Genomic DNA, 12,291 nt, shown 5'->3' with positions numbered 1-12,291 from the left:
TTACTCAAACATGTAGATTTACCAACATTATTGTTGACCTGTTTTTGCATGTTTGTTCTCAGGTCCTTAGAGGTATTGCTTCCGCTGGTTTGCTTGGTGCATGGTCTTGTTGTGGAGTCAACATATTTTTAATAAGACATTGCTATATACATTTTCACATTTATACTTCTTATATTTACTGAATACTGTTGGCTTGTGGTTATGATCACAATGGTATTTCTTTACGTTTGTTTACTAGTGTTTTAAAGTCAACTGTTTTAATAAAATTAAATGCGAATACTTTTGAATCGTCTCATATAGAGAGCGTAACCGTTACTGTGGGACCTATGATTAACACGCCGTCAGATGAAATTTGACGGGGTGCTATATAACTTGACGTAACTTTACGTAAGTTTACATAACTTTACGTAAGTTTACGTAACTTGACGTAACTTGATGTAAGTTTACGTAAGTTTACGTCAAATTACGTAATTTTACGTAACTTGACTTAAGTAAATATATGATTAATTATTTATAGAAAGAATATATTGATAAAAATTATTGAAGTGACACATGACAGAATTTAATCAGGAAGTGACACATGACAGAATTTAATCAGAAAGTAAAACTTAAAGTTATTGTCACACGCTTTATATAATGTACAGATAGATAGATAGATAGACAGATGTATATAGATTATAGATTATTGTATTTATTTATCTCACAAATTGTTAATTCCAAATGTACAAGCGGGACCTAAATGAAACAAATATGGTTTACTAGGGATAAAATTGCAATTTACCCAAAGATAATCAAGAACTTGGCGCGCCTGAAACCCTGAATTAGGGTTTAAGCTTCATTTTTCCCCAAAATTTCAACACAAAACCACTATCCAGACAAGGATAGCGATAACACCGCCCAATTTCTACTGTAATGGAATGAGACCATCATACACAATATCAAACAATCAATCAATGGCATTCACTACCGGAATTCGTTTTTTCCGGTGTTATAATCAATTATCTCTCCCAATTTCAACCTCTCTATTATCGAGGCAAACTCGCACAGATGGTCTTCGTTTTCTGTCGGTGAATCTGAAGTCGGGACGTTTTTCGTCGGCGGTGAACTCGAAACGGCGTGATAGTGCCGTAACTGACGGTATTGACGGCGGCGGTGGTGATAACGGAAATGGAGGGATAGTAACGGCGATTGGTGATGGCGGTGATAGGGACGGACGGATCGTTGCTACTGAGCTTCATAAAGAAGCTACTGAAGCTTATATGTCTTATGCTATGTCGGTTTTACTTGGACGAGCTTTACCGGATGTTCGTGACGGATTAAAGCCGGTTCACCGGCGTATATTGTGAGTGTTTGTTTTGATATTTGGTTACATAATGTGTAGTCACTAGTTTTACTATTACAACTGATTTATGCAGGAGTTACGTAATTACTTTACTTGTTTTGGTAATGTTATATGCACTTATAATGTTTTCATTGATAAATTTTGCAATATGTAGTATTATTTTAAACAATCAACTATATAGTTTGTTGAATAGTTGGTTACTAATGAACAGATTTATGAAGGTCCTGGCTCGTTTACAAAGTATTGTTGAATGTTTTAACTGAATGGTGTCCTGTTTACTGTGTTTGCAGATATGCATTGCATGAATTGGGGCTTTCATCGCGTAAACCTCATAAAAAATGCGCGAGAGTTGTTGGAGAGGTTATCGTCTGACCTACCAAGAATTACAATTTGTTATATTTTTATCGTATATTGTATATGTATATTATATATTATATTATGCAAAATCATAGTTCATTTTATTTTTTTTTGCCTCTCTGTGTGTCCAGGTGCTTGGTAAGTTTCACCCGCACGGTGATAATGCTGTCTACGATTCGCTGGTGCGAATGGCACAGGTACCAAAAGATGTATTTTGATTGTAGTTATGTGGGTGCAATGGAAGATTTAGCTCTCCTGGGAACCATGGGCTCTTGCATTGTATAATCTTAATCAAATTCACCTTTAAAGTTTCTCACTGTATATTCCTTTTCAGGATTTTTCATTGCGTTTTCCACTTATTAGCGGTCATGGGAATTTCGGTTCACTGGATGGAGATAATCCTGCAGCTATGCGATATACAGAATGTAGATTGGAAGTATGTTTACTCATCACAGTTTAAATTTCAGTTTTTATGTAGTGATCATTAGTTGCCATATATCTCTGTTCAGAATCAGAACTTCAAAACTGTTTAATTGAAAGTGCTATTCAGTTTACAGTGCAAGTTGTTATGTTATTCTTCTGCAAAATTTTAAATTTATAAGAATGTAACATTTAGTTTCACTTTTTCAGGCACTTGCTGAAACAATGCTATTATCAGATTTGGATATGGATACAGTGAGTACTTTTGCTGTGTTCTGATCTTAAAGAACTAGATGAATAATTCTTGTGGAGTTGTGCTGGAGTTGTGCTCTAATGGAATCTTATTTTCAGGTTGATTTTGTTCCGAACTTTGACAGCTCACTAAAAGAACCTTCGTTGCTTCCTGCTCGGATTCCAAACTTGTTATTAAATGGTTCTTCGGGGATTGCGGTAATTTTACTTGGTTGTTACGTTTTGATCCAACATTATTTGTTCGAATAAGCGCCGATTCATTAGTTGCTGTTTATTTTCTAGGTCGGAATGGCAACCAATATTCCTCCACATAATCTAGGGGAGTTGGTTGATGCTCTATGTGTGTTGATTCATAATCCAGATGCCACGGTAATTGTTCCATCTTCCGATTATTAATTTAAAAAAAACCTACAAAACAACGAATAAGGATTTTCTGTTCGGGTTACCCTAGTATTTTTACTCTTATGTACGTGGTCTAACTGAGTTATTTAGTGACCATTTTTGACACTTTCCCTAGCCAACCACTAGGCTATCTTGGGATGTTTTCTGATTAATTAATTTTATTCTTTTTATTTTTCTTATTTTTATGGTGTTGAGTATTTGTTCATTTTTTTAACCGTCTGCAACATTTTATTGGAAGTTGTATAAGTGAAACTAACAACTATCTACTGTGTGCTCCATTGAAGTTTCTATTTGGAGAACTTTTTTTTATATTGGAAATTGAATAACGATTGGCGTGATTTTGTAACAGCTGCAAGAACTAATGGAGTACATGCCTGGACCTGACTTTCCGACAGGAGGAATCTTAATGGGAAATCTTGGGTATATGTCTATCTTTTGTGATCCAGAAATTGCATGTATCATGGCTTGTTATTAGTTAAAAAAACTGGATTTTTTTTTATCTTTCTAATAAGCGTGTATGATCAGAAGTTATTAACACTTGTGTTTCGCGTAAGCTAATTTTATAGAACTGAAGTTGCATTAACTAATAGGTTACAAACTTACAATGTTCATTTTGATTCAGCATCTTGGAGGCTTATCGAACTGGAAAAGGACGTGTCATAGTCCGAGGAAAGACAGAGATCGAAGCATCTAATTCTAGATCAAAGAGTGCTGCAATTATTGTAAAAGAGGTCAATCTCTATTACTTTTTTAAATTTTACATAATGGAACGTGTTACACACTTACACATATGTGCAGACACTATGGTTTATTAACTTGTTATGTATTTGTATTGTATACATGTAACAGATTCCATATCAGACCAACAAATCCTCTCTTGTTATGAAAATCGCTGAGCTAATTCAGAACAAGGTACACACATGAGATCAGTTATTTCATTTTTACAAAGAAATATATGCTAGTGACATTACAGCTCTACTTTCTTTTTATTGTAACTAGCTTAATTTGTACTAGGACTGCATATTAAGTTTATTTTATATTATTTATTAGAACCTGAACTGTCTTTCTTTTGTTTAGACATTAGAAGGGATAAGCGATATCCGGGATGAGAGCGATCGATCTGGAATGCGAATAGTCATCGAGGTAGTATTCTGAAATTATATCCACGAGTTTTTGTCGATAGGGGAGATCATTCTCATTACAGATTTTAGAGGATTTGATGAAATTTTACTGACATACATTATTTCTTGTATAATCTTCAGCTTAAGAGGGGCGCTGATCCATCTATTATACTGAATAATTTATATCGCTTCACTGCTCTACAGTCAAGTTTTAGCTGTAACATGGTTGGGTAAGTGGTTTTTAGATGGCTGGCGCCTTTTGTTCTGTAGATGTTTATAAAATCTTTTGGACATTGAATGTTAATTCCTCCAAAACTTTTAACAAAATTCAGTACATGAATCATTACCATTTATTATGGTATGTTTAGTAAACTTAAGTGTGCTAATGTAGATTTTTCTCTGACATTGAATGTGTACGTTAATTGGCTTATGGGTTCGATTGCTTCCTGACCTCTTTCGTTTAATTATTGTGGCAGTATTCTTGATGGGCAACCTAAACAAATGGGCTTAAAGGAACTGCTCCAGGTAACTCATGTGCCGACCGGTGCATATAGCCATATACATGGTCACTTACTGTGTTTAACAAACCTATATGTTATATATGAATGACCACAACTAGTTCATATTCTTATATGATATATCTGTCATTCATTCACACAGTTTGCTATGTTATTTGAGTAAATCAGCTCACTGCTATGACTATTGTTATGGGAGTGGCTTATATTGACACATGTTCAATGATGCCATAAACAATCACTAAAGATATTTTGATGATACGTGATTTGGAACCAGTTTTTTAGTTTTGAAGTATTACAATCACTTTCTATTTCAGAGCTGGTACATTATTTTATTTATCACTGGAACTCTTATTGCTGCTTTGACCTTTACTTGATGTAGCTTGTGCCATATCATGAAGACCTCCAAATATTTTTATCATTATATAGTTTTTATTTTATTTTATATGTATATGTATTATTTAATTAATTATTAATTAATATATTAGGGTTTTGCTAACCTATGCTTCACGGCATAGGTCAACCATCATTGAATTCATGAAAACCTTTTAATTATAACAGAAATTGTTTTTTATTGGATAAAGAAAGAAACAGTCTGGGAAAAAGCATAAACTTCCATGACTGATCTTTTATCATACAGGCTTTCTTGGATTTTAGATGTTCGGTGGTTGAAAGACGGGCAAAGTTTAAGCTTGCACATGCACGAGACAGAAATCACATTGTTGAGGTAAGGGTGCAAAACTCGCTACACTTGTGGTGGGGGGGGGGGGGGGGTACTATGACGGGACTTTGGAGGGAGTAATTGGCAAGGACTTTTTACACATCTAAATAAGAAATTTCAAAATTCTGTGTAATTAGAGAAGAAAACCGTAAAATATAAAGTATAACATAATTCTTTAGACTTTAGAAACATAAACATGATTGTTCATTTGTTCAAAAGCTTTAAAATTTTAGTTTAAACTCATATCAAAATTAAAATGTTGACCAATTTTGACAGATGAAATCCGACCTTGACCAACAAAACCGTTTTTGACCCATTGACCAACATTGACTGATTAATTAAACTGATTTTGGAAATCCGGATCGGTCCGTCCTTTAAAGGAGTATTCAATGATCGGTGATTTTTACAATCAAGGGTAAGGCTAAAATGTTTCATGAACACTCAACCTTTTGATTGCAGAGTTTTTGAAAAATTAAATACTCAATTTACTAAATAAACGAAGCACCCATTATATTATGTTTTGTAACGATGGGCATCTCCGATGGTAAATCTTTCTCGTGACGTATCTAAAGAAGTTTTTGTACCAATGGAAAAGCTTATTTAAACCTGAAATCAGTTAATAAGCATTCTAATGAGGAAAGTTGATTAATCTATACCAAAGGCCATTACCAATAAAGCTTTTGATTGTAATGGGAAAAAGCTCCCATTGGACCACACTAAGTTAAGATTGTGACTAACGGTGATATCATTTCTTCTTCTTTTTTGGGTAAATCAAGGGCATCATAATTGGGCTCGATAATATTGATGATGTCATTGATGTAATCAGAAAAGCTACAAGCAATTCAGTAGCATCAGCTGATTTGAGGAAAAGTAAGTCTTACTATTTTTATAGATTTACGTTAACTTGCTCAGATTCCTCCTGTTCTAAGTGCTCATAATTAAAAACCTTATTCACATGATGTATATTGCAGAATTTCATTTATCTGAAAAGCAAGCAGAGGCAATATTAGATATGAACTTACGGAGACTTACAATGCTTGAGGTGCAACATCTTCTATACTTTGTCACCAAAATCTTTAAATATTACTTTGATTCTCTTTGTATGTGCATTAATATACGATATGTGTCATCTTGCAGAAAAGTAAATTCATTAGCGAAGGAAAATCCTTGATGGACCAGATCTGTCATTTAGAAGAACTGCTGTCAAGCAGACGCCAAATATTGCAGGTATAGACCTCTTTATTTAGAGTTTTGAGGTTAATGGTTACTTCTTAATATTATCATTAATTTTGTTATATCTACTGAATGTTATGTCTGATTTGCACTTAGGTAATTGAACAAGAAGCTAGTGAGATAAAGAATAAGTTTTCCACTTCTCGCCGGTCAACTGTGGAGGATGCTGATAATGGCACACTTGATGAAATAGATGTTATCCCCAATGAAGAAATGTTATTGGTACTTATAAACTCTAGACACCTTGGATAACTTCGTTACATTCATTTTCTAATGTTGAAAGACTTTTTTTGCAATGTCAGGCATTTAGTGAAAAAGGTTATGTTAAAAGGATGAAGCCTGACACTTTCAATCTACAACATCGTGGAACAATTGGTAAATCAGTTGGAAAGCTTAGAGTTAATGACACAATGTCTGACTTCCTTGTCTGTCGTGCCCATGATCGTCTCCTTTATTTCAGGTGCTTGACATTTCTTCTAACATATGACTTATTTTGATTTAACCATCTGTTTAGTGTCATTTTTAAGTTACATACTTAACACTAAAGGTCCTTAACGATGAATTAAGTTGGCTTTAGCATCAGGGAAAAAAGCTGTATATTGTTTTAACTTTTTTGGTGAAAGATTTAAATATGAAGATCCATGTATTCCTTTTTTTTTTTTTTTTTTTTTTTTTTTTTTTTTGTAACCTTTATGTGACAAAACAAGGTATGATATGAAATTTAATTTTTATGTAGTGATAAGGGTACTGTGTATTCTGCTCGTGCCTACAAGATTCCAGAATGTTCCCGTGCAGCTGCAGGTACACCCCTCATTCAGGTATGTTACTCTACTCTTATCTCGTGAATAACCGTAGGCCTTTCGGCCCATTTATATAAAAACGGTCAAAACAAGCAAAAGTTGCCTGATATGCATCTAAATGTTTTCAATAGTTTTGGTCATTTTTATCACGGAAAGCGATCTTATATTTATATCACTTCACTAATATATTTGTTTTTGTAATATTCTCTAATCATAACTTCTTTACTAGACAATAAAGCTGGTGGGTCCAACCAACCCGCGTTGTTTTGAGCAGCTCATATATAACCATTTTGACCCGTCACTAACCTGCTCGACCCACCCATTTTGCTAACTCTACATTACACCATTTCTCTCTAAATAATCTGTCAATATACCCTTCTGCTGACTATTATTCTTGTCCATTCTTGTGATTCAGATTTTGTCCTTAGCGGATGGTGAAAAAATTACTTCTATTATTCCTGTTAGTGAGTTTGTTGAAGATCAGTACCTTCTGATGCTAACTGCAAATGGCTACATCAAAAAAGTATCTTTGATGTATTTTTCATCTATTAGGTCGTCTGGGATTATAGCACTTCAGCTGGTTTGTCTTTTTTATCTATAGTTTCTATTAAAATCCTATAATGATGATGTCATTATTAGGCTAATTTCTTTGTTAAAAAAAATCAAAAAACAAAAGAAAAAAATCTAGGCATGGTGGGTGATGTCATTAATCTAAATAATTTTGAATTAAAATTAAATCTTATTAAATAATTATTTTAATTATTAAAATTAAATAATTTTGAGTTATTTTAATTAATTATTTTCAATTGAGTCGAGAAAGTATAAAAGCTAGGCAGAAGATAAACCAATTCTATATTTATATTTTAATTTACACTTTTAAATAAAATAACAACCAATATTATCTCTTATGATTGGATGGAGGATTGTTTAATATGCATTTTAGGTGTTTGATGAAATGTTCAGCTGGCGAGTTTTTTAGTCGGACTCTGTGGTTCCACGGGTCATTAAACTAAATGACTTTAGCATTTACGTTTACTTAATACCTAAAACCTATCAATAAACTGTTTCGTTTAAACAAACCCGTGGTTTCACGGGTCATTTCACTAGTTTATTATTATTACTTGAATGTTATTAAATATCTCTCGAGTCTCACTTAGCCTACCTGCTCTAGGTCCCTGGTGATTCACTCAAATGGGTCCGCCATTGTACGAATAAAGACGATGTTGCAATGGCTTCACAAAATGGAATGGTTATTCTTAGTTCTTGTGAGATTGTAAGTACTTCATTTTTGCTTTTTTAGGTGTTCATAAAATATAATGTCCTAATAATTAACTGTGCTGTAATCTCTTTTTTTAGATCCGAGCACTTGGAAGAAACACCCGAGGCTCAATAGCAATGAAACTGAAAGAAGGTGACAGAATGGCATCTGTGGATATTATACCTGCTGCCAAACAGGATGGAACAGTCAGTGTTCCTGAAGCCGACTACAGCCAGTAATTTCAAAAACCTTCCTTTACAAATGTTAATATTTTTGGTTAAATGTATTCCTAATTTGGTATTTAATTTGCAGGAAACGATCACATGGCCCATGGCTGTTATTTGTGTCTGAAAATGGTTATGGAAAGCGAGTTCCTCTCAGTCGTTTCCGTCAGTCGCGTTTAAATAGGGTTGGTTTAAGAGGATACAAGGTATACTGCCTTTACTTTTCATTTGCATGAAACAAGTTTAATTTAATATTTATTTTCAGTCTTATTATCTTGTCACTGTTCTTTTTTTGACGAGCGATTTTTTATTGTTTAAGTTCTCATCTGAAGACCGCCTGGCTGCTGTTTTTGTAGTTGGTTTCACTTCAGCAGGTAACGTGGTTTCTGAACAGAGGGGGGCAAAATGGGTGGGTTGAGTCAAGCTTAAATTGTGTATGGGGCAAATGAGCAGTTGTTTGGTATGGGTCGGGTAACCCAGGAACAAATTTCTAACAAGTTTTTCTTTAAAATAATTAGTTCAACTATGATTACTAACAACTTCAATATTCTTATCATTTGGATTATGTAGCTTGCAAAAGTACACTAAGTGGCTTATACTCGTTTGACTTGTTTCATTTGTGTATTTGAGCTATGTTTTGTTTACCCGTTTGACCTGTCAATAACAAAAAAATAAGCTAAATCTACAAATTGATGAGTGAGTCGGAATTACCACCTCTACGTGACCTACCAGCACCGTTAATTATATTTCTGAAATGTTACAGATGATGGTGAAAGTGATGAACAAGTTGTTCTTGTGAGTCAGAGTGGTACAGTGAACCGAATTAAAGTCAGGGATATTCCAATACAATCACGTCTTGGAAGGTAACTTTATCCATTGTTCTAAAAAATGTTGCACATAATCACCTACGCGTTTTATTTATGCTTGTAAAACAATAATGTATAAAACCTTGTTTGGTTGTGTGATCTGTGAATTCCCAAGTTAATAAGTGTGATTGTGAACTTTCTTTCAGGGGAGTGATATTGATGCGGCTTGAACATGCCGGGAAGATTCAGTCGGCTTCTTTAATTTCAGCATCAGAACCTGAGCTTGAGGAAGTTGAAGCTGCTGCCGTCTAGGAATTCAACTTGAGTTAAACATGACTTGTGATCCTGTGTAGATATCATCTCTTTTTGGTTACTAATCATTTACCACAAGCTTGATTTACTTTTGATTGTAACTATTAATTATGCACGGTATATGGCATGGCATGGGCAAACCTACTCAAGCATTTGGTGTGGAGTGTTGGTATCTTCTATATGTAGAACTAGCATACTAGTTTTTAACGCTAATCCTTTTGTATTTTGGGAACTTCAAAAGGGCTCTGTTTAATATCATTTGTAAAGTGCCTGCTTTTTATGCCTCAAGCTAGTCGTTTACATTTACGTAGTTTTAATTCAAAAATCATCACTTTGGCGAGACTTGTATTCTGTTTTGGCAGATTACATTTACAATTGCCAATGTAACAACACTATTTGAAAAATGTAACAAATGTTAACCATGGATTTTGGTATACGAAGACTGAAGTAGTCGGTTTGGTGAAAATTTTGCTACCCGATTTGTTAATACTTAATAGCAACGATTCGAGGTGATTGTGGTAATTAAGTAGTCGATGTATAAATGAAACTGACCAAACCTCCTAGAGTATGGTAATTAAATAATGTAGCACTCCTTCAAGAGGGTGGAATGACAACTCCCAGCTTATTAATCAAGTAAAAAAAAAAAAAGATACGATTTTTTTCCCGGCTACCCTCCCCGAGTGTTTTTTATTTATATGTACTTATGCACGGGATTTAGTTGAGTTATTATTATGTGTTTTTCGACAGTTTTATGTGACGAATTAAAATTATTAAGATTAATCTTGAAATGGTTAGGTAAAAAAAGACTTAACTACACTTTTAGTCACTGTAGTTTTTTAGAAATTGCAAGTTTAGTCACTATGGTTAATTTTTTGCAAGTTTGGTCACCGTGGTTTCAAAAGATTACAATTTTAGTCACTTACGTTGACAGACGTTAGTTTAGTCCGTTTGAATTAATCATGTGTTGCTCACATGAGGGGTAATTTCGTCAATTCATCTTTATCATGTGTTGCTCATGTGCCACCTCCATCATCTCTTTTATCCCCTTTTTATTTTCTAATTTTACTACCAACCTTCATCTTCCCCAAATTAATACAAATAAAACACCCTAAAACTACAATTTCACATGTATACAATTTCACACACAGATACACGCACAAAAAAGAACGCATTTGGTTCAAACACAGTCATTAAAATGAATTATCAATTTGTTAGAATGTCCACCTGTATTATTTTGATTTGTTTAAAGCTCCATTATTATGAGAAGAAAAAATATAACCACCACCGATTTAAGGGTCTCGATTTTATTTCGATTATTTCATCCACCAACGGTTTTATCTCACAGGACCGTTTCAGATCTTGAATTCATCCACAAAATATATGTTCAGATCCACCCTCTTAGTATCTTTCGTTTGCTATCACATCAATTTAAGGGTTTCTTCGAATTTGGCAACGACGTAACCTGCAAAAGCTGCAAGACTCAAAACTTCATAATCAAGATCTGTTCGTTTTGTTTGAAAAAAGAGTTACAATAAGATATAATCAAGATCAGTTCGTTTTGTTCGAAATCGGAGTTACAATAAGAGTTACACTGGTTCATCGATGTAACACTGGTTCACGTCATCCACAAATCGTTTACTTCTTTCAAATTGACGGTGATGGAGCTCCGGCCAACTACTGGTATTCGTGATTTGGGTTTCGTTTAGATCTTGGTTTCGTTTGGATCTGGGTTTCGTTTAGATCTAAATTTGGTTGCTTCGGGTGAGTGTTAGAAACCGAGGATATATATAATGTTATACGGAGTAGTTGTATTTCCATAATTTTAACTTTCAAATTTTGTTTTATGATATATGTGTTGTTGGTTTTTAATTCAGTTTGTAGTTTTGAGATGTTTTGATTTGTAAGTATTAATTGGGAAGATGAAGGTTGGTAGTAAAATTAGAAAATAAAAAGGGGATAAAAGAGATGATGGAGGTGGCACATGAGCAACACATGATGAAGATGAATTGTCGAAATTACCCCTCATGTGAGCAACACATGATTAATTCAAACGGACGAAACTAACGTCTGTCAATGTAAGTGACTAAAATTGTAATCTTTTGAAACCACATTGACCAAACTTGCAAAAAATAAATCATAGTGACTAAACTTGCAATTTTTGATAAACCACAGTGACCAAAATGTAGTTAAGTCGTAAAAAAATCTTCATTTTAAAGGTTTTATCCTTAATTTTTAAGCCCATACCCAATAAATATAATTATTTTCACGAGCCATACACATTCTTAGATAAAAATAGTCAAAAGTATCTTCACTTTTTAGCTTGTGATCAAAACTTGTCTGTATACTGCAACAGACTGTAGTGTACCATTACCTCCTATGGAATCCGTGATTTCACCACCCAATTCCATTCTCACGCCATCCCACTCCAAAACCCACTACCTTCCAAATTGTTAAACCACTAACCCCATTTAATTCCACCATTAACTTCACATCAAATCACACTATAAATACAATAATTCAATCCAATA

General features: G+C 33.9%; 1 protein-coding gene across 1 annotated transcript; it reads left to right on the top strand.

Annotated features, from left to right (window-relative positions):
* Nucleotides 1-857: 857 nt before the first annotated feature.
* LOC139896744 (DNA gyrase subunit A, chloroplastic/mitochondrial-like) lies at nt 858-10,051 on the top strand. The gene is made up of 27 exons (XM_071879386.1): nt 858-1,342; nt 1,633-1,702; nt 1,831-1,896; nt 2,034-2,135; nt 2,330-2,374; nt 2,471-2,569; nt 2,654-2,740; nt 3,123-3,193; nt 3,396-3,504; nt 3,623-3,685; nt 3,851-3,916; nt 4,036-4,124; nt 4,371-4,419; nt 5,050-5,136; nt 5,907-6,000; nt 6,102-6,172; nt 6,268-6,357; nt 6,460-6,585; nt 6,666-6,823; nt 7,100-7,181; nt 7,579-7,743; nt 8,335-8,436; nt 8,520-8,656; nt 8,734-8,851; nt 8,965-9,019; nt 9,409-9,508; nt 9,658-10,051. The coding sequence occupies exons 1-27, from the start codon at nt 918-920 to the stop codon at nt 9,761-9,763; spliced, it is 2,832 nt and encodes a 943-aa protein (XP_071735487.1). The 5' UTR covers nt 858-917; the 3' UTR covers nt 9,764-10,051.
* The last annotated feature ends 2,240 nt before the right edge of the window (nt 10,052-12,291 follow it).

Source organism: Rutidosis leptorrhynchoides, chromosome 3 (assembly GCF_046630445.1).
Source record: "Rutidosis leptorrhynchoides isolate AG116_Rl617_1_P2 chromosome 3, CSIRO_AGI_Rlap_v1, whole genome shotgun sequence".
NCBI lineage: Eukaryota > Viridiplantae > Streptophyta > Magnoliopsida > Asterales > Asteraceae > Rutidosis > Rutidosis leptorrhynchoides.
Note: the sequence above shows the minus strand (reverse complement) of the source record. Positions and strands in the feature narration are given on the sequence as shown.

Excerpts from the sequence above, each read along its gene's own strand:
- LOC139896744 (XM_071879386.1), top strand. The coding sequence starts at position 918 with ATGAGACCATCATACACAATATCAAACAATCAATCAATGGCATTCACT. Across the intron at positions 2,570-2,653 it reads ATGGTTCTTCGGGGATTGCG|GTCGGAATGGCAACCAATAT; the intron begins GTAATTTTACTT and ends TTTATTTTCTAG. Across the intron at positions 6,173-6,267 it reads GGAGACTTACAATGCTTGAG|AAAAGTAAATTCATTAGCGA; the intron begins GTGCAACATCTT and ends GTCATCTTGCAG.